Source organism: Nannobrachium achirus (genome assembly GCF_963921795.1).
Source record: "Nannobrachium achirus genome assembly, chromosome: 14".
NCBI lineage: Eukaryota > Metazoa > Chordata > Actinopteri > Myctophiformes > Myctophidae > Nannobrachium > Nannobrachium achirus.
The window spans coordinates 21713034-21740839 of record NC_137821.1 but is presented as its reverse complement, the minus strand read 5'-3'; the positions used below and the strand labels follow the sequence as shown (position 1 = coordinate 21740839).

The window sequence follows — 27806 nt, the reverse complement described above, 5'->3', positions numbered from 1 at the left end:
TAAATCAGTGGTTCTCAAAGTGGATTCCAGGGACACTGCATGAGGGTTCCTTTAGGGGGGGGTCTAAATTGACCCATACAAGTCTGTAACTTTGTGACAGTATACAAATGTAACAGGTTCATTTGGTTCCACTTGTACACTGTCAGAGTTAAGGGGAGACCTTGAAATGTCATGCAACTAGATGCAACAAGCTTGCAATGGCATGACAGGAAAAAAAGCTTTATTTTCAACCATTAAAAAGGTCTCATGACGTGCTACAGACAAACCCTGACCACAGAAATAACACAATGTTGAAAGTTCAGTTTTTTTTTTTTTTTTTTTTTACTTACTTAGTGTTTCATGGCTTGTTGTTAAGCAACATCTTCTACTGTTAGTCGCCATAGACAACGTCATTGGGTGCCTTGCTCAACAGCACCGGGGCAGTTGTTAGTCAGGGGAGATGATGGGGGTCCCTGGGGGGATGTTTCACCATCATTGCTGCCCCTGTTCAGAACGTCCCGGTCGCTGTGAGTGAGACCACACGGCGCACGGTATCCTTCCAGTCACAGGCCTGCTTCCCTGACCTCTGAGGCTCTGCAGTCCTCTAACTGCCTCCGCCACAAATTGCATTACGTTGAGGTTCGTTTAAAAGAGTATATGGCGTAGAACAAGAGCCTGGGGCGATGCCAGGATTATGAGTCGGAGTCCTTAGTGAGAAGCAACGGGGGTCCCTGGCACAGCATCTTTTCAGATGATTGACGATTTTCCAAAAAATCGCTACATCTAATTAAGAAAGATTTGGCCGCGGACCCACATCTGAAAATGTTTTGTGCCAGGGACCCCCAGAAGCAAAGATTTTAGTTAAAATGTTTGCTCAAAAAATATGTACCGCTATATATTTTAAGGTTTGCACAAGTTTTTAAGGTTTTTCAAAAGTGGCAGCTCTATAAGCTCATCGTGAGACTGTATTGTATATGTCTATTTTGTAAAGCTAAATGATAAAATATGGTGGTTATAGGGGTTCGCGTCAATATGCTGACAGGGTGGTATGCCGACAACCTTAACCCTAACCTCAGTAAAACTAACGCTGGTGAGTAGCTAACCTGCCGACGCTGGTGAGTAGCTAACCTGCCGACGCTGGTGATAGCTAACCTGCCGACGCTGGTGATAGCTAACCTGCCGACGGTCATCCTACTCGGACCAATGGACCTGCGGAACAATGAGTTCTTCCCGGTTATAGTGGTTAAAATATGATTGCGTTGCTATATTAACACATTTTATCGGGGAGCTTCTGGTAACCCACTCTCAAAGGACCCCTGGGGGTCCCCAGAACCCACTTTGAGAAACGAAGCTGTGTAGAACAGCGATGTTAGGCAGGAACCTCAGCCCGTACCGTATGTGACCCACACCACATTGCCACGGGGCCCAGAATTGTTTTGTGTGGTTTTGGCCATGAGCTGATCGCTGCGCAACCAAAAATATGACAGCAGACATCATCTTTGAGAAGAGCGAGAAGTTCAATAGCAGTGTGAGGCCCGACCGCAATCGCAACCCGCCCCCGTTGTTTCTAGACAAAACATGACGTGCATGCGGTCTCAGCTGTCACTCGCGTCCCGTTTTGTAAGCGTTTTGCTTGTGACGTGTCTGGTTCTGTTGGACCGTGCAGGGGACAGACGGGAAGGTGGAGTTGTCCTTTAGGGAGTTCATCGGTCAGAACATCGCTAATCTGTGGGTTCTGATGTATCCCAGAGAGCCATAGTCGGCTATTAGACACGGAAACGTAAAACTGGTTATAACTGGTCTAAAAGTGAAAGCTTTTTAGACGGCTAGGCTGAGCCTAGGACGTTGAAACAACGTAATTTCAATGGCTATATATGCTGTAGATGTAGATATAGACGCTTAAAAATACACCTAATCAACGTCTAATTTAAGCCTTTTTGTCTAAAAAACATTGACTTTTAGTGACCTGGTTTTAGCCTAGCCGTTTAGACGTGTTGTACATAGAAAAATGCTCAATGGGTTGTTAGATCAGAACTCTAGTCCCTGTCAGTGACTTTCTACCACTCACAGTTCCATTTGCTCATACAGAGCAAGGCAAGGCCAGGCAGTGTTTTCTGTCAGTGCACCAGTTTGGAATGAGCTCCAGAAGTCCTTTAAAAATCAGACCACTGCCTTCCTCGGGTCAGTTCAGGGCAAGGGTTTCACTTCAACACTTTTGTTCAATATTGTAACTGCGTTATTTCATTTTTAGTTTGTCTGTTGTAGTTCCTTGAATGCTCTAGTTTTGTAAGTACTTTCTGTGTCCTGATTTATTTATGTTCATATATTTCTGTAATTATTATATCTTGGCTACATTGAAAATGAGGGCTTGCCCTTCAATTGTATTCCAAGTTGAAATAAAGGTTATGATGATGATGATGATGATGATGATGATGATGATGGGTGTGGGCTAGGACTTCCCATAAATCTCTAGTGTCCTTTTTATTTTCCATCATTCAAATGTTCCCAAAGTTAGTTCCACTTTTCAGAACCACAGCTCTTACACTCCCTCTCTTCTCTCTCTCTTCTTCTTCTCTCTCTGTTGTCTTGCAGGGCGACCACACGTGGGCCACCATGTTGGGTCAGAGCGTGCGGCTGCAGCCCGTTCCCATCCAGAGCCTGTCGGAGCTGGAGCGCGCCAGGCTGCAGGAGGTGGCCTGTTACCACCTGGAGGAGAGAGACCTGGACTTTAAGATCAGGATACCCAAAGGTACGTACAGGGGGCGTCACAATTAAGGGGGGAAAAGTGGTACTGGGTTACTAGGGCCCAAGGTGGAGGGGCCTTAATTACTTTATACTTTAGCTATTGAAAAATATACAGATATACTAGCTCACAGCGTGGCACAGAGTGCTGCGAGCTTGTAGATCTGCTATTTTTGAAAAGTTGTGAAAAAAAGTGTGCAAATCTTGTAATGTATGTATTTTTAAGCGAACATTTGTGGCTCAAATTTTGCTTCTGGGGGGTCCCTGGAACGGAATATTTTGAGATGGAGGTCATTAAAGGGATATTCCACTTTCAACAGGGAGCAGTGGTAGGGCTTCTCTCCACATACAAACCCATTGTAACTTCAAACTCCATTTTAACCATGATAGATTCATTAAAAACACCCATTCTTTTTTCTGGTGACTCATTTTACCTTCCTAATACGTGAGCAGGCCGTGTTTTTTCGATAACTTTTTTCATTTATTTTTAATAATTATTTAGGAAAATGGAAAAAATGAAATACAAAAAAATAAGAGTGCCAATCCCGAACTAGTTCGGCTTTATTATCGTATCGCAGAGTGCCGATCCCGAACTAGTTCGGCTTTAAAAAAAAAAAAAAAAAAAAAAAAGATTATTTTTTTTTTGAAAAGTTTTTTTTTGAATTTTTTTTTTTGGACCCCATCAAATCTGGTGAACATGATTTCAATCGCGATTTTGCATGTTACACCCCCATACAACCCCATCTAACATACAGGGCAGCCATTTTTGTTTACATAACATGTAAAACATAATGGCTATTATCTCAAGAATGCCTGAACGGATTTCCAATCGGATTTTTTTGTTTGAAAGCTGTGAACAAACTGCACAAATCCACTCCAATGCAATCCAGGATTTTTTTTTTTTTTAGAGCTCATTCTTCTCTGTTTTTTTCCCATGCATGAGGTGTGCAAGGTTTAATCGTGGCTAAATTGCAGAAAATAGATCTTCTAAAATGCTTGATAGCCAATAGCTAACTTCAAGCTAACTTCATCCTCTTCCTGTACATGCACAAAGGAAAGTGTTCAGGCATGTCATGGCTGCAGGGCTTGTGCATATACCAGCACTGTCTAAGTAGAATTCTCTGGTCATTGGGGCCCTCTAGTGGTGAAAAAGGGGGCACTCAAAGAGTTAAAAATAAATGAAAAAAGTTATCGAAAAAACACGGCCTGCTCACATATTAGGAGGGTAGTATGAGTCACCAGAAAAAATAATGGGTGTTTTTAATGAATCTTATCATGGTTAAAATGAAGTTTGAAGTTACAATGGGTGTGTGTGGGGAGAGGCCCTGGGCCTGGAGGGCCTGGTGACATTTACATCAAATATCTAAATATTCAATCAAGCTAATTAAAAACTGTTCAGGGTATTCATAAAAGCCTGATTAGATGATAAAATTACCAAAGGTTTTTTTGAAAGTGAAATATCCCTTTAACACGTCTGTGTTATTTTAGATTTTAGCCATATTTTATACTGTTTTTGCTCAAATCTTTGCTTCTGGCGGACCCTGGAATAAAAATACTTTGAGATGGGGTGGTCGGCGGCCAAATACATATAATCTTGGGGCTGTACATGTAGCAACATAAAGTTTTCACAAAACCCTGGAAAAGACCTTCGAAATTAGATTGGTATATGTGCAAGTTTTGGGTATGGGAATTGATATCGGGAAGGAAAAAACTTGTATCGGTACATCTCTATCTATGAGTTTATTTTGATTTGTTTCCAGTGTATGCACTTGTTGCATGGTATGCAATAACCAAGCCCGATCTCAGCATCAGTGGATGTTTGATCACTTGTCAAGTGCAGTGACATCGATCGGTTGGAGAAGGCGTCCAAGACGTTGACATTGAGTCATATTACAGCGGCATAGCTCAGGGGTAGAGAAACCGTTATTAGAGCACGAAGGGTTCACGAAGGGTTCCCAGTTCGAATCCGGGCTCCCCCTGAGTTAATGTCGAAGGGTCCTTGGGCAAGACTCTGAACCCCACATTGCTCCCGGTGAGCAGGTTGGTGCCTTGCATGGTTTCCTCTGCCACCGGTGTATGAATGTGTGCGTGAATGGGTGAATGTAATGCACAATCTCTGTAAAGCGCTTTGGATAAAAGCGCTATATAAATGCACCATTTACCATTTACCATTTACAGCACTTAGAATGCATAAAATACAACACATGCTTTTATAAAGAAGATCAAAGATGAAATAATACAGTTCATTTGTTTGCATAGCTTTTCGTTTTCACTTCAAACCGAGGGACGCCCATATTAATGTGCAGTCGCTCAGGATAAATACATTCAGAATGCATTGGCTTCATCATGGCTAGGTTTGGAACATGTCTTGAATGCTGGAGTGCTTGATGTTTGAATGTCTTAATTCCCCTGTGTGGGATCTCAGTGTTATTATTAGCCCCAAGGCCCTGCAAGGCACTCATAGAACAGTTGTTGGTTTTTGTCGTTCCTGGGTTTTACATGTCAAGATGTTTTTGTTCTGGCTTATAACACAAGAGACAAGAATAACAAGCTAACCGCAGCCAAGACACTGCACTTCTCGACAATCCTTTTATTAAATACCGGCATTTTTGGTTTGATATGGGGATATTTGGTTGTAATGAAAAAGAAGTGACTCACTGTTTTTTACAAATTTCTTGTGTTGGGAAAACACAAGATTCCATTTCCATTAACTCATCTGCCGCCTTACACGTTTATAAACGTTCTATTTTGCCCAGCTATCTACCGCCTCACACGTTACTGTACGTTCTACCATTTTTGGCCACTGGGGGTCACTGTTCACTAATATATGAGACAGCAATGGGTTCACTGCTCTTTGGGCAGCCTGTGATGCTGATAAAAAAATATAAAAATGTTATTCATGTAATCAGCTTTCTGCACACCTTCTTCAAGATGGCTGCCAAAATGGCCACCATCCACATGCTGTAATTGTTTGTGTGTGTTAATCTAAAAATAGATTTTTCTTGGGGTTGATTATATGTTTCTGCCAACTGCAAGGGGGCAATGGACATCTTCTGAGAGCTTATTTTTTTTCAAAAAATGTTTATTTATTTTTTTATTTTCAAATTTTTTTTTTGTAAAAAGCCGGGCAGTACTAAGATAGATTTCTTTTTAACCCTTGGCAGGCATTGTGTTAAAGGACAACTTTAGTTTTTTACAACAAGGGTTCATATTTTAGATTGTAATTAAAGAATATAAAAGATGAGTGTTAAAATTATTTAATTTACTTCTTTCTATTGTTTTAGAGATTCTTATTTCAGTGGTTGGGGCATGCGTACAAGTGGCTAAATATGTCATTTTCCACACAATAAGCCCATTCCCAAGATACAACGCAACCTTTCATGGTTGGATGTGACTTATGGGGGCTAGAAGTGTTACTGTAAATAGTAATAAAGAAACTGCTAGCTTATTGTGTCTAAAAAGACATATTTAGCCACTTGTACACATGCCCCAATGCGTACGCATGCCCCACATTTTAGCACGGTAAACGCGATAAAACAATAGAACGAAGCAAATGAAAACATTTTAACACTCACTTTTTCTTTTCTCTAATTACAATCTAAAATATGAACCCTTGCTGTAAAAAAACAAAGTTGTCCTTTAACGACCCAGCTAGAATTCTATTTTTGTTGTTTAGTGGTTGATAATGATTACACCAAGGAAACGGCTGTAATCCCTATGGGTGCAGCGCTGTCAGAGGAACTCTATCTCATCTGTCTTATACAGGAAAACATGCTTCTTCTGTAGCTGCTTGTTTCCAGAGACAAAGTTGCTATTTCTCCCCACTCCTCTTGAACTATCTTCACTCAAATCTGTTTTGTACTGGGATTTGAAACATAGGCTGTGAACAAATATGGACATTCTACAGCCCGATTTCAAATCCGCCATGTTTCTAATACGATCCGATATGCGAAAGAAATTAATATTTTGTTAACTTGACCTTTGGCTCGGTGCTCCCTTGGTCTGATGCTCTTTTTTCCCTGTACTCCAAACCTCTTCCCCGAAAATAGCCTGCGTCTGCAACTAGGGATGCGGTATCGGTACTCGTGGTATCGGTACTCGCCCCGATACCAGCCTATTTTGCGGTATCGGTACTCGTCAGATACTGCTCACAAAGCGCCCGAGTACCCTGTGTGTTCTGCCACTTCGCCTTTCTCTCTCTCTTAAAGTATCAAAAGTAAAAATACAAAATGTTTGAGCATAGCAGATCTAGAAGATCATGCACAGTACAGGAATTTCCATGGGCTAAACCTGAAAAAAAAAGTGAAATGTGTGGCAGTTGTGCCATGTTCTGGGAAAGCAATGCAATTTAATGTGTTATATACAGCCAGAAAGTGAGGAACATCTGATACAAAAAATAATAAAAAAACGTAATTTAAAGACATTTTGTATTATTAATTGTACTCGTATCGGTACTCGGTATCGGCGAGTACTCAAAATGAAGTACTCGTACTTGTACTCGGTCAGCAAAAAAGTGGTATCGGGACATCCCTATCTGCAACGCGTTGTGAGCTTGTAGATCTGCTATTTTCGGCTAATGTTCCCCACGGAATAGGGATGTGAGGGTTCAAGCGGTTAAAAATACAAAAATAAAGTCCCTTTCACACAGAGATTGTCGGCCCCCCTGCAGTGTCTCTGATGACCCCCTAGGGGTCCTGACCCCTGTTGAATTCCCCTGGTGTAGACAGTAGCCTGTAGTACAGTAAGTATGTGTAAACACCTTTGTCCTACAAGTCACCCAATAAAGTGGGATTTCTGTAGCAATAAACTATAAAGCTCTCAACACCTCTGAGCTACCTGTGTGTGTGTGTGTGTGTGTGTGTGTGTGTGTGTGTGTGTGTGTGTGTGTGTGTGTGTGTGTGTGTGTGTGTGTGTGTGTGTGTGTGTGTGTGTGTGTGTGTGTGTGTGTGTGCGCGCACGCATGTGTATGTGTGCGTGCAAGTTATTGTAGATAAGTATTTTCTCATTTCATCTGGAAGATAATAATCGTGTTTGCGTGCATAGGTGCGTGAGAAACAGATGTGAAATAATCTAGATGTGAGTCATATGTACAGTATACTGTACATTTACTTTATATACACATGCCACGCCATGCTTGTCAAATAAAATGCGCAAATGTTTCTTCGTAAAATGCATAAGTGTATGCTTGTGTATAGTGGGAATGTAGCCTGTAAAGGGGCGTGCTGTACAACCATCAGATATATAGTCTCACACCAATGTGTTAAAATGTATTTTGGTCCAAATACTAATTTAAAGTAAGAACGTAAACTTCTGGTGATGTCACAGGGAAACTGAAAGTGAAATAAGTGTTTATATGTCAGTATTGGATGACTAGTCATTTATTGTTATACAAACATGTTTCGTACTAATATGTATACACTACATTGAGGACAAATACATTGCGTTCTGCCAATAACAAAAAGAAACTCCCCCCTGGTTTCTGCAGACCGAAAGTAGACGAGTGAAGGATTAGGGACATGTGTTTGGGTAGTAAGTCCAAATAGTTGTGGACCTGACCTATTTCACTGTGGTGGTTTGGTAACGGAACAAATCAGGAGTCTCTGGGAGAGACAACAGATTATATGTTCCTGTATCAGGGCTAAACGAGGGTATGTTGCTAGTCCCCTCAATCCCCTCACCAGTTATTACTATTACTAATGCTGCTGCAATGGCCCAGCTAGGAGCCCCACAAAGACATCGTTTTTATGAGGAAGGAAGGCACTGGAGCAAATTCTAACAATTAAAGCCTTTTTAATTACAGGATGCAGGGCCTGCAGACAAATAATGTGACTTTCGACGATGCCAATATATCTTCCTCAGATCAAACACTTTGAGTATGCCTACCTGTATTTTACTACGGTATTTGTGGATACATTGTGCGCTTACGGGCCGTTCAAAGTCTTTTCTTTCATGCGGAGAAGAAAAAAGTACAACCGCGATGATCCGTGTGTAAGCTATGGTCCATAGAAAACAGGCCGTTTTGAACAAACGTGCGATATGGGAAAAGAAGCAGAGGTATAATTGTATATCCATGTTTCTGCAGCCAGGATGAATACAATTCAGTAGGCGCCGGAAGTCTCGGGATGTAGTATTCCGTGAGGCATCATGGGAAACTGAGTTTTATTGCTCACTCCTGGCTGCCGCAGAGCGGGGGCTATTGGTTACCATGGTAACCAGTTAACACGTCTGTGAACGTGGGGGGGGGGGGGCACGGCACTTAATCGTTATCACGTTCACAGTGTTAGGCATCCCATGTTTTAAAGCCTTTTTAATTACAGGGTGCAGGCAAATAACGTGACGTTTCATTGTCAATATACTGTGTCTTCCTCAGATCACTTTGAGTAGTATTTTTGAGGGAGAAGTACATTATGAATTAACCATATTATATTATTTAAAATGTAGTGAAAATAGCAGATCCACAAGCCCACAATTGTGACTGTAGATCTGTATTTTCACCAATGCAATGCATTGCAATAAAAAAAACAAATGTAATTTGTACTTTTAAATATTTAGAATACTTTTAAACCTTTAATGCACGTACTCCAGTACCTTTAACTCAAGTACATATTTTACAGAGTAACTTTCAAATTGTAGTTGATAGGGGTGTCTTCTAAAAATCGACGAATCGACGCGTCGTTTTAAGCCCCGGGAATCGACGCCAATTGTTTGAGTCGAAGCGAAAATATATATTTTTTTATATCACCAGTTAGCCTACTACTGCCAGTAGGCTACTGCGGTGCACTGCTGGACTGGTGTGGTGTCATGTACTTCCAATGAGAAGTAGCGGCGAACAGTTATTTATTGTCTCGCACCAGCGTCGGGTTGAAAGTGAGACGGAACGGCCAGAACGGTTCAGACCGCCGCTTCGTTAAAACATTCAGAGCCGGGACAGTGTTCCGTTAAGAGGAGGAAGCACGCTGTCAAAATCCCATATTAAATAACCTGCCACAGCACAAACGCGCGTCCACGAAGTAGTAAACAATCTTCTAAAGTCAAATTAACATACACAAGTGTAGGCTACAAGTTACATTTTCTAATTAAAGTGCTTCTGAATTGTTCCAGTGTTGTAATCCATGATGAATGATTGTGTTTCGCTGTGTTTGCGTCCATGACATGTCCACACACTCCTGGCTCAAGCGGGAGCTGTGCCTCCACCTGTTTATGATCCTTTTCTGAAATGAATTCGTTCTCGACACTGACTCATTACTCTGTCAGTGCTCTGTGTCCCGCGACTGCGGACTGGATCCCATCGTTCATTTAAAAGAGCCGTTCAAGAGAGCGGAATCGTTCGCGAATGTCTCATCTCTACTGCACGCTGCAGAGAGACGGGGCAGAGTTGAAACAGCGGAGATGTTTTATTTGTTTTAACGGTGTGTTATAACTCTATGGTTGTACACTCCCAGCCAGCACGCCCACATGGGTCCCGCATGGGTACAGGGTGGGCTTCCCTACATGGGCCCCATGTGGGAATGTCCGCGGTTTCCACAAGGGTCCCTCGTGGGTTAGCCCACGTGGGCTCTGTGTGGGTTCTACATGGGCCCTGGGTGGGTCCCACCTCGGCTAATTTATATGGGACCCAGGTGGGAACCACTTGGGCTAGCCCACGTGGGCTCAACGTGGGTTCTACGTGGGCGCTGGGTGGGCCCCACCTCGGCAAATTTATATGGGACCCATGTGGGAACCGCCTGGGCTAGCCCACGTGGGTTCTATGTGGGAATGTCCGCGGTTTCCACAAGGGTCCCTCGTGGGTTAGCCCACGTGGGCTCTGTGTGGGTTCTATATGGGCCCTGGGTGGGCCCCACCTCGGCTAATTTATATGGGACCCAGGTGGAAACCACTTGGGCTAGCCCACGTGGGTTCAACGTGGGTTCTACATGGGTCCTGGGTGGGCCCCACCTCGGCAAATTTATATGGGACCCAAGTGGGAACCACTTGGGCTAGCCCACGTGGGATCAACGTGGGTTCTGCAGGGGCCCTGGGTGGGCCCCACATCGGCAAATTTATATGGGACCCAAGTGGGAACCACTTGGGCTAGCCCATGTGGGCTCTGGGTGGGTTCTGCATGGGTCCTGGGTGGGCCCCACCTCGGCAAATGTATATGGGACCCAGGTGGGAGCCGCTTGGGCTAGCCTGTGTGGGCTCTAGGTGGGTTCTACATGGGCCCTGGTTGGGCCCCACCTAGGCAATTCTATGCGGGAACCATAGGGGATAAACGTGGGATCCAAGTGGGCTCAACCTTGCTCCTAGGAAGATTTTAATGGTAGACTAAAACAGTGTTTGACATGAACTGTGTTAATTATTGAAACACCTAAAATACATTTTGGATGAAATAGACAATATACTGTATATTTGACAAAGTTTATTACAAAAATAAACAAGATAATAAAATACAATATAAATAAAGATAGCAGCAGCATGAAGGCAAACAGATCAAATGTGCAAGTGTACATACAGTACATTAAAAAAAACACTTGAAATGCAAAAAGAGATATTCCCATAATGCTCCACAGACTGCTAACAGAACAAAATAAACGATAAAAAATGTCCAAAAACATAAATTGTGTAAGAGGTGCATCAAAATCTTGAATTTTGTAACAAAACTGTTTTAGGGCATAGGTTTTCTGGAATCCACTGTTCATTCATGTTGCATTCATCAATCTGGGTCCGCTGTGCTTGTGGGTGTTTTTTTTAGCCAACCACAGGGGGGAGAGAGAGAGAGTTTGTCTAATGGGGTGGCACATCATCCAGATCTTTTTCTGTTGTATGTCCTTACACTCCGTTGCAGCAATCCAGTCGAGTGTGTCATTGTCTAGGTCATGATCATTCTCAGCCACGATCACCATTCAGTGGCTGGTATATAGGGCAGCTGGTCATCACATGCTACACAGTCTGTGATGGATCCTGTGCTGCACTGAAACGTCCCACACCTGTCCTCAGGTGATTGAGGGTTGTCCACTCCTTACGGGGGAGGTGCTGGTCAGGAACATCTGTGAGATCCTTGATGAATTGGTGAAGCCTGGATGGTTCTGCTGCGTTCCACTGGTCTGTCCATCTTGCCTTCACCCAGGAAGCCTTAACCTTAGATATCTCCGACATGGCAATTCCTGAGTTTATGGCAAAAGTCAAAGAAAGGATTAGCCACAAGATATGAATGTAAAGTAGTCATTCTATCTTTAAACACACTTACACTGGCGTCACCAGGAATGAGATTTTAGTAGGCGAAATGCCAGCCGAAATGCCAGTGAAGTGCATTGCGACGCATTGTGAGCTTGTAGATTGGCTATTTTCAAATAGACAAAATGTATAGGGCTGAAGAGATTAATGTAGGCCTATGTTTTATAGCCTAATAATATTCTAAATAAGTAACTAGTAACTAAAGTCCAATAGTGTAGTACACAGACCATTTGGCGAGCGTGTGCACATTTGATTCTTTGTAAAGCCAGGTGACGATGACCCAAAGTAAACCCCCGTCACCCAATGAAAACAATAGCAAAGATTTGCATCTCTATAAGCAAGTTGAGTAGGCCTATGCTATCAGCTGCCTACTGTCTACGTGCCTGCTGACTGTGGACAAACTGGTTTTGAATGTTCAATGTTTTCAGGCCACGGACCCCTTTGTTGAGAGAGATGAAGCAGGGACCACCAAAACCTTTACATAGATTTCATATAGTTTCATCATGACAGGAAAATCATCATTGTATTTTGGATCCATGTCGATTTGTGTTTCAGATATTTAACCACTTGAACAGTCAATACTTAATAAAGTTGACATTTCACTCACTACTTGGTCTGCTCTTTTCCCTCTCTACAAAACCTCTTTGCCCAAATGTCTGATCTACAAGCTCACAACGCCTCGCAGTGCAAGGCGTTGTGAGCTTGTAGATCTGCTATTTTTGGCTCAAGTTCTCAGAATATGGACGCTAGGGTTCAAGTGGTTAAAATAAAAAATGAGAAAATAAGGTTTCTATCACACAAATATTTGGAGGACCCCCTTTAGTGACTCTGAGGACCCCCTAGGTGTCCCGGACCCCCTGTTGAAGACCCTTGATGTAGAATAAAAATGTAACTGCCAACCGTGATCTCTTCAACAAATCTGCCCCTTCCACTAGTTAGCTGCAGCCGTATGCTGTCACATTCAACTTCAGTTTTTTCCACACAACATTAAAGTTAGCCAAGATCAATATCCCAACAAAATCACAAACATTATGTAAGTTTATATTACCATTGTCACTTATGGGGTACTTCATTGTCTGTCTGTAGATTGAAGCCTCTGCTTTTCAGGTTTGGGTTGAGCACATTATTTGTCTTCAAGAAAGAGGGGACAAATGAGATTTCAAAAGTTAAAGCAATGTAAATTTCAATGTAGGCCCACACATATTTCAATCTGGCTTGATTTACAAGCTCATAACGTGCTGTGATGCTTTATTAGCTAGTAGAGCTGCTGTTTTTGTGGGTTTGCCCAGACTAGGAACACATTGGGTACATTAACCAACATATACAGCACATACGGTAAACCAACATACATTGTAATCTAGGGATTTAAAACATAATATATAACAATACTGGCCTGCCTAAATCCATGGTTTGAAATAATTTGTTACAATGTGATAACATAACATTACATCTAGAGCATAAAACATGTAACTTGTTGTTTAAAGATAATGTCCTTAGTTAAGTTGACAAAATCAACAAACCGTGAGTTAAAACTAGCCTGTATCTAGGCTAGTCTAGAACATTTTAGAATATAGATTAGACAATGAGGCTACTTACCATATACTTTTGGATTTTTTAAGGTCCATTCGTGGAAGCAAGTCCTGTCCAGTTCCTCACTCTCAAATGACAAAGAAAAAGTGATTCAGTTTCAAAAAAGTCTGGGAAGCACAGTGATTGGTTAGACGGTCAATAACACCTACATGTGAAATCACCCTGTATTCACATGGTAATGAGAGGCTTGGTTTGGTCTACTCACTGTGTGTGTGTGTGTGTCTGTCTGTCTGTCTGTCTGTCTGTCTGTCTGTCTGTCTGCCTGCCAGCCTGCCTGCCTGCCTGCCTGCCTGCCTGCCTGCCTGCCTGCCTGCCTGCCTGTCTGCCTGTCTGTCTGTCTGTCTGTCTGTCTTGTTGAACAAAATGAATGTGGTGTTGTAGCCTAACGTAGCCAGACTGCAGTATTGGGTGGATTGTTTAGCTCTGCTAGGCTAGTGGTGTTGTACAAAGCAGCTAGGTAAACTAACTAGCAGCACATAAAGCAAAGTCCAAAGCCTGGCCAATCGTGGGAACACAGACAGATTGTGTATGGCCTGAGGCTTCTCTCTAAAATGTTTATAACCACACATAATAACTACATTTTTGCATGAATAGCAGCTCTATAAAAACAGAACAGTTTTGCGATGCAATGCATTATGATCTTGGCATTTTTGAGTGTGGATTTGACCAGGAGTCTGCTTAACTTATTTTAATGAATATAATGTAATGTTGTCGAATGTTGTTTTAGGAGCATATGGTCAAAATAGAAGTAATGAAATGAATGTTTTTCCTACTACCACCCGACAGGTTAAAAGCACACATGCACACACGCACGCACGCGCACGCACACACACACACACACACACACACACACACACACACACACACACACACACACACACACACACACACACACACACACACACACACACACACACACACAAACCAGTGGTCCTTGGGAGGGTTCCAGGTCGTCCCCAGCTAAATGATGGCGATTTGGTGACCAAATGGACCCTCATATATCTACAGGTCCATTTGGTTTCATTTTACCCAATCAAGAGTTACATTACTGTTAAGCATCTGCATTACTTAATTTACAACAAGTCTAAACAATTTGAGAATATAGAAGTGTTATTTTGATCAACATTTGCCTGTTATCTCTCCTATTGGTACAGCATGGAATTGTTATAGCATCAAAGCCATGGATATTATTACTATTATTATTATTATTTTACATAACCCTGTGTATAGATATTTTGGTCAAGCTGTTGTTAATAACTAGGCTACTCTTGGTTGGTTCATATGGAAATATTTAAAGGAAATATGTTTTTCCCCACTGCCTAAGCCAAAATTCACAGCCAAAAAATAAACCCAGGCCTAATTAGCCCACATGTAGCCCATGCAGAAACTGCGTGGGCCAGCCCACTTCCATCCCATGCCCAGTTAGCCCACATTTAGCCCATGTGGGAACCACGTGGGCCAGCCCACTTCCATCCCAGGCCCAGTTAGCCCACATGTAGCCCATGCGGAAACCACGTGGGCAGCCCACTTCCAACCCATGCCCAGTTAACCCATATGTAGCCCATGCGGGAACCACGTGGGCCAGCCCATGTCCATCCCATGCCCAGTTAGCCCACATGTAGCCCTTGCGGGACCCACGTGGGCCAACCCACTTCCATCCCATGCCCAGTTAGCCCACATGTAGCCCACGCGGGAACCACCTGGGCCAACCCACTTCCATCCCATGCCCAGTTAGCCCACATGTAGCCCACGTGGGAACCACCTGGGCCAGCCCACTTCCATCCCATGCCCACTTAGCCCACATGTAGCCCATGCGAGAACCACGTGGGCCAGCCCACGTCCATCCCATGCCCAGTTAGCCCACATGTAGCCCATGCAGGAACCTCGTGCCCCAGCCCACTTCCATCCCATGCCCAGTTAGCCCACATGTAGCCCATGCGGGAACCACGTGGGCCAGCCCACTTCCATCCCATGCCCAGTTAGCCCACATGTAGCCCACGCGGGAACCACCTGGGCCAGCCCACTTCCATCCCATGCCCACTTAGCCCACATGTAGCCCATGCGGGAACCACGTGGGCCAACCCACTTCCATCCCATGCCCAGTTAGCCCACATGTAGCCCATGTGGGAACCACTTGGGCCAGCCCACCTCCATCCCATGCCCAGTTATCCCACATGTAGCCCACGTGGGAACCACTTGGGCCAGCCCACCTCCATCCCATGCCCAGTTATCCCACATGTAGCCCACGTGGGAACCACTTGGGCCAGCCCACTTCAATCCCATGCCCAGTTAGCCCACATTTAGCCCATGTGGGAACCATGTGGGAAAGCCCACTTCCAACCCATGCCCAGGTATCCCACATGTATCCCACGTGGGACCCATGTAATTTGCCCACATCAAGCCCATGCCCACGTGGTACCCAAGTAGCCCAACTCGTACCCATGCGGGACCCATGTGGGCGTGCTGGCTGGGCTGCTATGCAGATAACATTTGTGCTCGCGCACCGATATCACCGAAAACACTGTGTATTCAATTAATCTCTTAATGTATTATTCTATTATGTTGACGTGGTTTAAAGCAACACTTTTTTTTTTTTTTTTTTACACAAAGTAGACTATAAAACGATTCGTCGACGCGTCGGATTAACCCCCGCGACTCGAATCGACTCCATAAATCCTGTGTCGAAGACAGCCCTAGTAGTTGAGTAATATTTGAACACAAGAATCCATCCTTTGACTCGAGTACTGTAGTGTAGGCTACACAAGACGCAACCATAAGGCCACATTGAAGGTTTCAAGCACCACACACACTCATATTAAAACACGGCAAAAACACAGTTTATTTATGTCAATGAGTCATTTCCAGTGCATGAACGTGCTCTCAGTATTAAAACAAGGCATTTCATTAGAGAGATAAACCAGAGCATTACATGTGAACTCTGACTGTGGGACAAAAACCTGAGTTAGGACTGTGTGGGAATATTCCTTCAACTTTCCTCCCCTGGGGTCGGTCTCTCTCTCTCTTTCTCCCTGTCTCTTTCTCTCTTTCTCTCTGTCTCTGTCTCTGGCTTTCTCTCTCTCTCTTAGTTACTGTTTTGTGTTCTGATTCTCTTCTCTGTTTTACAAGTGTGTCTGTGGTCTCTCTCTTTCTCTCTCTCTGCATGTATCCATCCTTTCTCCATAGTTTAAGTGTCTCCTCTCTGTTAATGTCTCTCTCTCTTTTCTCCTGGGGATTTCTGTTCTTCTCCTTGTACCCCCTCTCCCCCTCTCCATCTCCTCTCCCTTCAGTTACTTATCTTTTTCCCTCACGCCGTCACATATCGCTCTACCTCTTCTCCTGTCTTTCTCGCCATATCACTCTTACCCTCTCTCTCTCAAAATCAAACATGGTCAAAGCAAGAAAATAAACAATATTTAGAGATGTAGCCATCACTTAGAGGCAAATACAAACAACATTCAAGTGTATTGCAATAGTACAGAGGGAGCAGCAGTTTTTCAAATAATACAGAGAGGTATTTACTCTGTCTGTCTCTCTCTCTCTCTCTCTCTCTCTCTCTCTCTCTCTCTCTCTCTCTCTCTCTCTCTCTCTCTCTCTGTGTGTCCATTCCTCTCTCCAGGAGGTTAGGTTGTCTATAGCTGTGACCCAGCAGGAATCTAAACAGAGAAACTCTTAAGCTTGTTTTCACAGGCACACACGCTGTGTGTGTGCATGTGCGTGCGTGTGTCTGTGTGTGTGTGTGTGTGTGTGTGTGTGTGTGTGTGTGTGTGTGTGTGTGTGAATGTGTGTGTGCGCGTGCGTGTGGGCTCCTGGCATGGCATGGGTGAATTCTTGGTGAAATGTGTCAGTTGTGGTGAGTCAGGTTTTGTACTTATTTGGTGCGTCTGGACTCGGAGGTTCATTTTCATGCTGCGTTCTCCTCCTGCTGTTCCTCCGTTCTCTGTATGTCTCCGTCTCTCTCTGTCTCTGTCTGTCTCCGTCTCTATCTGTCTGTCTCTCTCTGTCTCTATCTGTTTCTGTCTCTCCACCTCTCTGTCTGTCTCTCTGTCTCTGTCTGTCTCCGTCTCTATCTTCTGTCTCTCCACCTCCCTGTCTATCTACCGTTCTCTGTCTCTGCTCCTGACCTTCTCGTTCAGTTATTTTGTCTATTGCTCTTCACCCATTAAGACCTGGCTGAAGCCCATTCTACAAAATGCCAAGGACCCCAACAATGATATGTATTTGACCGTGGACCACAGCAGAGAGCTTGTTGTATATCTGCTATTTTTGACTGTTCTAAACCTCTCTTTAAAATGAGTTGTCTTTCTTTCCTTCTCTTCCCTCTCTTTCATTCGGTCTCGTCGTAATTCTATCTAATTCCATTTCCCGCACGGTCCTGCTTTCATTAATCATGTGGTTAATCTGGCCCGTTGGCCATTCCCATCATGAATGCTGATCCGGTAATCCAATGTTTCCATGAAATGATTTGAATTTTGCGCCAAACCGAATGCCTAAATAAGTAGACAATATATACAATATATAAATACAGTATGTAGTTTAACCACTATAACCCTCGTCCATATTCTGGGGTGAAGATATTTCGTGTTTAGGGGGGAAAAGGAGCGGAGGGACATACCATTAGACGACTAAGAATTGTTTTAGTCAAGGACAGGCCTACTGTTTTTCTGTCGATAAAGCAAGACTTAAACCGCTACCTACTTGGTTGACCGGGGTGTCACAAGGCTCTACTATTGGACCAGCTCCTTTTGTCCCTCTACACCAGTGGTTCTCAACATGTGGGTCGGGACCCCATGGTTTTTGGCTGGTCCCCAGAGGACAGACCTTTTTAATACCTGGGGGGAAAAAAGAAGAAAAGAAAAGAAACAAGACCATTACTGCATCAAATGTAACCAACTAACTCTACTGTAAAAATGCCTCAAACATTGGCAAATTGTCAAATAAATATATAAGCGAGAGACAAACATTGTGAAAATAGCCGATCTACAAGCATCTACAAGATCTGCCATCTACAAGCTTGAACTAAATGTAATGCCTCAACTGCTATGTTCCAAGTGCTTGTGTCGAGTTCTAATACTGTAGGATTATTTTGGGGGGCATAAAAATAACGGCATAAAAAGGTTGAGAGCCGCTGCAGCTCTACACGATTAGGTACGCTAACTCTTCACGGGGATAAGATTTAGGACGGTCTAATAAGTGCACATCCAATAAACAGACAGATATACTGTATATATGTACATAGATGCACTCACAAGCATCTAGGAAGCGGTGAGTGAGACAGTAGTGCTCTAGGGGGAGTGTGTGATGTGCAGGGTCACGTTCCCTAGAAATAAACTTTAATTTCCTGTAGCCAGGGGAGTTTGACAACACGCACGCACGCACGCACACACAAGCACACACACACACACACACACGCACGCACACACACACACACACACAAAACTCGGTGACCCAGTCTCTCTCTCTCTCTCTCTCTCTCTCTCTCTCTCTTTCTCTCTCTCTCTCGCTATCTCTCCCTCCCTCTCGTTCCGTTTGAACTTGAATTTCACGTTAGATTCCCCAGTCTCCTCTTCTCCTCTCCTCTCCGGGGGGAGAGAGCAGAATTCCCAGCATTCCCCCCGGTGTTCCAAGCATTCCGGATATCAGGCAATCTGGGAAGCGAACGCCAAAACATTCCTCCTCTTAAGACCGGAGAGAGCTGACCTCGGATTAGCCGACACTAAAAACGCCATCTTTGCCTGACCCCTAACATACACAGGACTTAACCGGAGTGCATGTCTACTACATACATAGTGAAACAGCGCGCCTGACTCACCACTCAGTTATTGCTTTTTGTAAAGCCTTGTTTTTGTTTTTATTCAAGACCTGAGGCCGATTCTACAAATGCCTTCTAAATTAGTAGTTCACACACTTCGTGGACACAGATGCCTTCCCGGTTTTAATGGGTTAACTCAAATATTTAGTTTTTACTCCCAACATCTAGTTTTAGTTGTTGAGTGTTTTCTTAGTTTTATAATGTCACTCACTACATAAACAGCGACGTTTACTTCTTTATTAGCTAGTTAATGTCAATTCATGTTAATATTGTCTAATAATCTTGACGTTCTACATACAAATACACAAAAAATGGTGGTCAGCAGTTACAGTTTGTACATGTGTAATTCTGTCTTAATTTCACTTTCATCTTCATATACTGTAATCGGTTTTTAATCATGCTCATAATAAGATGGCACCATTTCCATCTGTACTCTGTGTGTCAGTGGTGGGCTGAGGACAGTTCAGAAACCTGCCCATATTAACTCAGCGGGTGCCCACGCGTCAAACTCTTTGATGTCGCTGGAGGCCCACGACGCGTTTGCCGCGTTTACTGTATTTACAGTAACAACTTTAAATCTCACCGTAAGGTCGGGGCTACCCGTGGATGTAGCATCGCGCGGCCGTTTTTCTCCATATACTCCAATGCATTTCCCCATCTTAAACGCCCTTTATCTCTGATGTATTTTTTATGGCTAAAACTGTGGCAGACTGTGGCAAAATGACCAACTTTTGATCGGCAATCAACAGCTATGATCAACACTGGCCCATACAGTATGTTACACAACAACATCCTGTCTGCGGTCATGTGACCAAGTGACGTCATGACGCATGCATTGACGCAGCAGGGCCGTGTGCAATACAATGGTGGTGGGTCTGGGCATCCAGAGGGGATAAATGTGGCGCCATCTAGGGGCACCCAATGTGTTAATAGAGATGCCAAGCCAATACAAACTACGGCCTTTATCTCCCTGGAACGTTAGTATGCTAAAGTAGAAGCAATTGTTCTTACTTTAATAAAACAAATCCAAATAAAAGTTTGAAATCTACTTTTGAAATGAGACTGACAGAGCCTGCCTGAACCGTCCACAGCCTTCCTCTGAGAAACAGCATGAGAAATGTTGCCATCTTTATAATGGATGAGGTGCTCCTTTAACTTCTAACACACGTATGCATGCAAGCAGGTACGCACGTCGCACGCAAACCCACAGATACGAAACACATGTCCGCTTGCTTTTGTATGGAATAGTGCATATATTGTCCCCGGTTACACAACTGACTGCTACTGTAGCACGCACATACACACAGAAAGACACGCACACACGCACGCTCGAACACAGACATGCACGCGCACAGTGTCCTGTGGCTGTGTGGCGGTGCAGTCATTAAGCGCAGGCTTATTCAAACAAACAAAGGCTTTATGTTGGCCTGAGCTATTCTTGTACTGCTCTCTGAACTGCACAGACATAAACTCACATAATAAGGACCATTTGAGTTGGCTGCGTGCGTGAGGGGGGGGGGGGGGGGGGGGGGTATAAGATGAAAGAGAAAGGATGTGCGTGTGTTTGTGTCAATTGTATGTGTGTGTGTGTGTGTGTGCGTGCGAGAGTGAGACAGAGTGGGTCAATTATATAAGTTAATTTGAGGTTAAAGGGGTGACGGGAACTTTGTTGTTTGCTTGTTGTTTTGTTCCCTGTGTGTGTATTGTATGTGTGAGAGAGAGAGATTCATTAATTTGGGGATAACAGGGTGTCAGAAACGTTGATGTTTGGTTCCTTTGGGGTGTGTGTGTGTGTGTGTGTGTGTGTGTGTGTGTGTGTGTGTGTGTGTGTGTGTGTGTGTGTGTGTGTGTGTGTGTGTGTGGTGTGTGTGCGCGCATGTGTGTGTGTGTGTGTGTGTTTTGACCAGTGAAACATGGTTAAACGTAGCGTGACGTCATATTTATACAGATTTCAGCGACTGTATCATGTGTACACTGTACAGTGTGTATCATCATATTGTACAGTGTGTGTCATACTGTATAGTGTTTATCATCATACAGTGCACTCATTACGATGAGTGCACTGTATGATGATACACACTACAGTATACAGTATGACACAGTGTGTTTCGCAACTGAGTTGACGTCAGTGGTGTACTTGAATGGGGTGAATGAAGCTCTCATTACAGAGAGAGATAACAAGGTCACAGCGTCATAATGTGTCTTTCTGGAAAGGCTTTCCGCTGCCACGTGTCCAGGTGTACTCAAAAGTACTCAAATGTTTTACTTAAGTAAAAGTATCAATATGTCAAAGTACCTCATGTCAAGTAGGCACTACTATGTCTAGTAGTAGTAGTGTGCGTGTGTGTGTGTGCAATGGAATTCATTATTCTGGTCTTTCTTTTTGCAGAAACGCATAAACGGAGAAAATCTATACGCAGAAAGTTTGACTCCTTTTCCAAGGAAAAGAAGGAGAGAGGTGAGTTAATATCACACAAGCACACACACTCACTCAGTCACTCAAGCGCGCACTCACTCACTCACTCACTCACTCACTCACTCACTCACTCACTCAAGAACGCACGCTAGGTTGAAAACCACTGCTGTAGATTACATACAGCTCAGTGTCTAATACCATAGTCCCCTCCAGACTCGATGCCAAGCTTAGAAACCTTAATAGGTCACAACACCAGCCATGTGCAGTTGGACTCTGAACTCTCCTCTGTCAGAGTGATGGGCGCGATCACACTGGTAGCAGCATAACCCCCACCCACTCCCATGTTAAGGCAAAAAACACAAAGCAGCGTTACGATGACGACCGAAGCGTCATTGAGCCGCTGCTGGTGTACGTGCAAAAGCGTTGAATACAACGCTTCAGCACTGCTCAACTGTCACCCGGCAGTGATAGGCACTAAGGCAACTTTGTTGACACTCCCATCAGCCGCTCAGTTGCCAAAGGAGGAACGGCAGGAATGCAGCTACTGTATAGGCATCGTTATTCCGAGCTTAATGGCACTTGATATGTGATCGCGCCCAGTCGGCGAGGATGGCTTCCAACACACTGGCCTCCCAGCTCTCTGAGCCCCATTCTCTGCTCTGGTTCAAGGTGTTCTTTATTCATTTAGTACATCTTGTGTACAGGAGCATCAGACTTGTTTTTGTTTTGATTCCTCGCAATGTTGGAGAAGCATCAAATAATTCTTGACATGAAACATTTTGAGAAGCTGGGTTAAACGACATTAGGAAGCAAGTCCAAATGAGCAAACACACTTTAGCATGAACAGAAACTGCACACAAGCGTAAAAAAAACAACAACCCGCAACTACCAATATTTACAAGCCACTTTGGCTGAGAACGGTTTGCGCTGCTTTGTCCGCGAGGACACTCCAGGTATCAATCCCCAGGTATCAAACCCATAGTCAGTTTCATTATATTAACACATTCCCTGCCAAGGGTTTTGCCAAACCTCTAAGAAATGTCAGCCATCGCGACGCGTTGTGAGCTTGTAGATCGGCTATTTCCACTATCAATGTTCTTTTTTAAGTATAAAGTTGTCAAATGTGTCAGTAATTTCTTTGTATATTTTGGTCATGTGTCATATCTACCATGTTCAACTTCAAAGCCTAAAAGCCAAAGGGAAATGTAATATTCAACGACAAAAACACCATTAAATCGTTAATCGCAATTATTTGAGTGACAATTACAATCGTCATGTAAAATGTCATAATCGTGACAACCCTACCTATACTTTAGTGTTTTTTGTAGGTGGGCGTTGCAAACTAAGCCCACGGAGTCCAGGATGGGCATCACAAACCTACATATAAACCACTTTAAACTACAGTAGATGTTCAGGCTGCAAAGCCTTCATAATGCTTTTGTAATTATGAATGGATGCACAATGGAAAAGCTACGCATTACTTGAGGTTTTTGAAATACAGCTGAATAGAGAGACAAAATATAGCCTACAGATAGTAGGTTTTATATACTGTAACCCTAATTGGAAACATCTTATGCTAAAGCAGACCTCCTGTCCGTAGTGAGTTGTGCTATGATATAAAATAATGCACTTAATTGAATTCCTGGCCACAAAGACGGCTTAGAGAATGGCTTCTAATGTCGTCTTTCTCCACCCCTCCAATCCCGAAAGATATTTGTGAGTTATTCGACTAGGAGTTGTATCAAATAGTACCAGGCCAGAAACATGTAACCGTAACATAAAGGACAGCACAATATTGCAGTACCTCAAGTTACCCTTCTTCTATTATTGAATAAAAATTACACAATTCTAAAAATATATTTTTCTGTGGAAATCCATCCGTCAGCCACTTGTGTTTATGCCGCTCATGCTTGTTTGCCTTAAATATAAATACACTTGTATTACAGTACAAATACAGAGATGAAACCTTGTTTCTCCATATCAAGGGTCAAGGTTGTACTTTATTGCGACCGTCAGGTCGCATTTACTATCAAAACCTCGACCAGCTGTCCGTCAGTCAGTCAGTCAGTCAGTCAGTCAGTCAGTCAGTCAGTCAGTCAGTCAGTCAGTCAGTCAGTCTGTCACACGTCACACGTCACACTTTTGCCCTGCTCATATCTCCGCAACCGTTGCCCCGATCCATGCCAAATTTTGCACACACACTCCTTGCATGCCAAACCACAACCTCCACATCAATTCTCACACGGCCCTCTTCTAGTGCCACCATGAGGCCGATTCTTGCAAAACACATTTTTGGACACTGCTCCTACAATTTTTGCCCTAAAATCACGCAAATCCGGTACACAGTATGTCTACAATCATCTCATCAACATGGATCTGTCCCATTTAGCGCCACCTTCAGTCCGATTTTTTAAAACACATTTTTGGACACTGCTCCTACAAATTTTGCCCTAAAATCACGCAAATTGGTACACACTTAGTTTACAATCATGTCATCAACATGGATCTGTCCCATTTAGCGCCACCTTCAGGCCGATTTTTTAAAACACATTTTTGGACACTACTCCTACAGATTTTGCCCTAAAATCACGCAAATCGGTACACAGTATGTCTACACTCATGTCACAAACATGGATCTGTCCCATATAGCGCCACCATCAGGCCGATTTTTTCAAACACATTTTTGGACACTGCTCCTACAAATTTTGCCCTAAAATCACGCAAATCGGTACACACTTAGTTTACAATCATGTCATCAACATGGATCTGTCCCATTTAGCGCCATCTTCCGGCCGATTTTTTTAAACACATTTTTGGACGCTACTCCTACAGATTTTGCCCTGAAATCACGCGAATCGGTACACAGTATGTCTACACTCATCTCATCAACATGGATCTGTCCCATATAGCGCCACCATTAGGCAGATTATTTCAAACACATTTTTGGACACTGCTCCTATACATTTTGGCCTAAAATCACGCTGTGACCTGACGGTCGCTTATCTCCCGATTAGGGAGTCTTACTGGTTGTTACGTCTTTTGTACAGGTACATAAGAGTAAAACGTATTTTTGTTCGGCTTCCTTCACACAGTATATAAAATAACAGCAAAACAACAAAAACAACACATCTAAAGATAAAAATAAGTAATATAATAAGTAATACTGACGTAGGAAAGATAGAGAGTGCAAAAGGCAAAAGAGCAAAGAGAATGAAAAAAGCATCCTCAGCTGTACATGTACATAAAGTTTGGTATATTGTATACAGGAATGCAGCTACTGTATAGGCATCGTTATTCCGAGCTTAATGGCACTTGATATGTGATCGCGCCCAGTCGGCGAGGATGGCTTCCAACACACTGGCCTCCCAGCTCTCTGAGCCCCATTCTCTGCTCTGGTTCAAGGTGTTCTTTATTCATTTAGTACATCTTGTGTACAGGAGCATCAGACTTGTTTTTGTTTTGATTCCTCGCAATGTTGGAGAAGCATCAAATAATTCTTGACATGAAACATTTTGAGAAGCTGGGTTAAACGACATTAGGAAGCAAGTCCAAATGAGCAAACACACTTTAGCATGAACAGAAACTGCACACAAGCGTAAAAAAAACAACAACCCGCAACTACCAATATTTACAAGCCACTTTGGCTGAGAACGGTTTGCGCTGCTTTGTCCGCGAGGACACTCCAGGTATCAATCCCCAGGTATCAAACCCATAGTCAGTTTCATTATATTAACACATTCCCTGCCAAGGGTTTTGCCAAACCTCTAAGAAATGTCAGCCATCGCGACGCGTTGTGAGCTTGTAGATCGGCTATTTCCACTATCAATGTTCTTTTTTAAGTATAAAGTTGTCAAATGTGTCAGTAATTTCTTTGTATATTTTGGTCATGTGTCATATCTACCATGTTCAACTTCAAAGCCTAAAAGCCAAAGGGAAATGTAATATTCAACGACAAAAACACCATTAAATCGTTAATCGCAATTATTTGAGTGACAATTACAATCGTCATGTAAAATGTCATAATCGTGACAACCCTACCTATACTTTAGTGTTTTTTGTAGGTGGGCGTTGCAAACTAAGCCCACGGAGTCCAGGATGGGCATCACAAACCTACATATAAACCACTTTAAACTACAGTAGATGTTCAGGCTGCAAAGCCTTCATAATGCTTTTGTAATTATGAATGGATGCACAATGGAAAAGCTACGCATTACTTGAGGTTTTTGAAATACAGCTGAATAGAGAGACAAAATATAGCCTACAGATAGTAGGTTTTATATACTGTAACCCTAATTGGAAACATCTTATGCTAAAGCAGACCTCCTGTCCGTAGTGAGTTGTGCTATGATATAAAATAATGCACTTAATTGAATTCCTGGCCACAAAGACGGCTTAGAGAATGGCTTCTAATGTCGTCTTTCTCCACCCCTCCAATCCCGAAAGATATTTGTGAGTTATTCGACTAGGAGTTGTATCAAATAGTACCAGGCCAGAAACATGTAAACGTAACATAAAGGACAGCACAATATTGCAGTACCTCAAGTTACCCTTCTTCTATTATTGAATAAAAATTACACAATTCTAAAAATATATTTTTCTGTGGAAATCCATCCGTCAGCCACTTGTGTTTATGCCGCTCATGCTTGTTTGCCTTAAATATAAATACACTTGTATTACAGTACAAATACAGAGATGAAACCTTGTTTCTCCATATCAAGGGTCAAGGTTGTACTTTATTGCGACCGTCAGGTCGCATTTACTATCAAAACCTCGACCAGCTGTCCGTCAGTCAGTCAGTCAGTCAGTCAGTCAGTCAGTCAGTCAGTCAGTCAGTCAGTCTGTCACACGTCACACGTCACACTTTTGCCCTGCTCATATCTCCGCAACCGTTGCCCCGATCCATGCCAAATTTTGCACACACACTCCTTGCATGCCAAACCACAACCTCCACATCAATTCTCACACGGCCCTCTTCTAGTGCCACCATGAGGCCGATTCTTGCAAAACACATTTTTGGACACTGCTCCTACAATTTTTGCCCTAAAATCACGCAAATCCGGTACACAGTATGTCTACAATCATCTCATCAACATGGATCTGTCCCATTTAGCGCCACCTTCAGTCCGATTTTTTAAAACACATTTTTGGACACTGCTCCTACAAATTTTGCCCTAAAATCACGCAAATTGGTACACACTTAGTTTACAATCATGTCATCAACATGGATCTGTCCCATTTAGCGCCACCTTCAGGCCGATTTTTTAAAACACATTTTTGGACACTACTCCTACAGATTTTGCCCTAAAATCACGCAAATCGGTACACAGTATGTCTACACTCATGTCACAAACATGGATCTGTCCCATATAGCGCCACCATCAGGCCGATTTTTTCAAACACATTTTTGGACACTGCTCCTACAAATTTTGCCCTAAAATCACGCAAATCGGTACACACTTAGTTTACAATCATGTCATCAACATGGATCTGTCCCATTTAGCGCCATCTTCCGGCCGATTTTTTTAAACACATTTTTGGACGCTACTCCTACAGATTTTGCCCTGAAATCACGCGAATCGGTACACAGTATGTCTACACTCATCTCATCAACATGGATCTGTCCCATATAGCGCCACCATTAGGCAGATTATTTCAAACACATTTTTGGACACTGCTCCTATACATTTTGGCCTAAAATCACGCTGTGACCTGACGGTCGCTTATCTCCCGATTAGGGAGTCTTACTGGTTGTTACGTCTTTTGTACAGGTACATAAGAGTAAAACGTATTTTTGTTCGGCTTCCTTCACACAGTATATAAAATAACAGCAAAACAACAAAAACAACACATCTAAAGATAAAAATAAGTAATATAATAAGTAATACTGACGTAGGAAAGAAAGAGAGTGCAAAAGGCAAAAGAGCAAAGAGAATGAAAAAAGCATCCTCGGCTGTACATGTGCATAACGTTTGGTATATTGGATACACCAATGGCATTTTTCCCCATAGTAGCTACTGTGCTTTAACTTATAAATTAATGAATGCCCTACTTCGTTGT

The 27806-nt window shown here is 43.1% G+C and overlaps 1 protein-coding gene and 1 long non-coding RNA gene across 2 annotated transcripts in view; one reads left to right on the top strand and one right to left on the bottom strand.

The window, feature by feature from the left end:
* arhgap36 (Rho GTPase activating protein 36) overlaps nucleotides 1–27806 on the top strand; it is a gene marked incomplete at its 3' end in the record, with an annotated part of 133273 nt that overhangs the window by 66659 nt on the left and 38808 nt on the right. The window contains exons 2-3 of the mRNA XM_080741469.1: nucleotides 2572–2728; nucleotides 21723–21791. Of these exons, the coding sequence (XP_080597595.1) occupies nucleotides 2572–2728; nucleotides 21723–21791 (226 nt within the window). The remainder of the gene's footprint in view (nucleotides 1–2571; nucleotides 2729–21722; nucleotides 21792–27806) is intronic.
* On the bottom strand, nucleotides 11663–13704 carry LOC308298443. Its single transcript, XR_013962714.1, has 3 exons — nucleotides 13531–13704; nucleotides 12983–13065; nucleotides 11663–11864 (listed from the first exon to the last, which is right to left on the bottom strand). It is a non-coding gene; the product is annotated as an uncharacterized lncRNA (long non-coding RNA).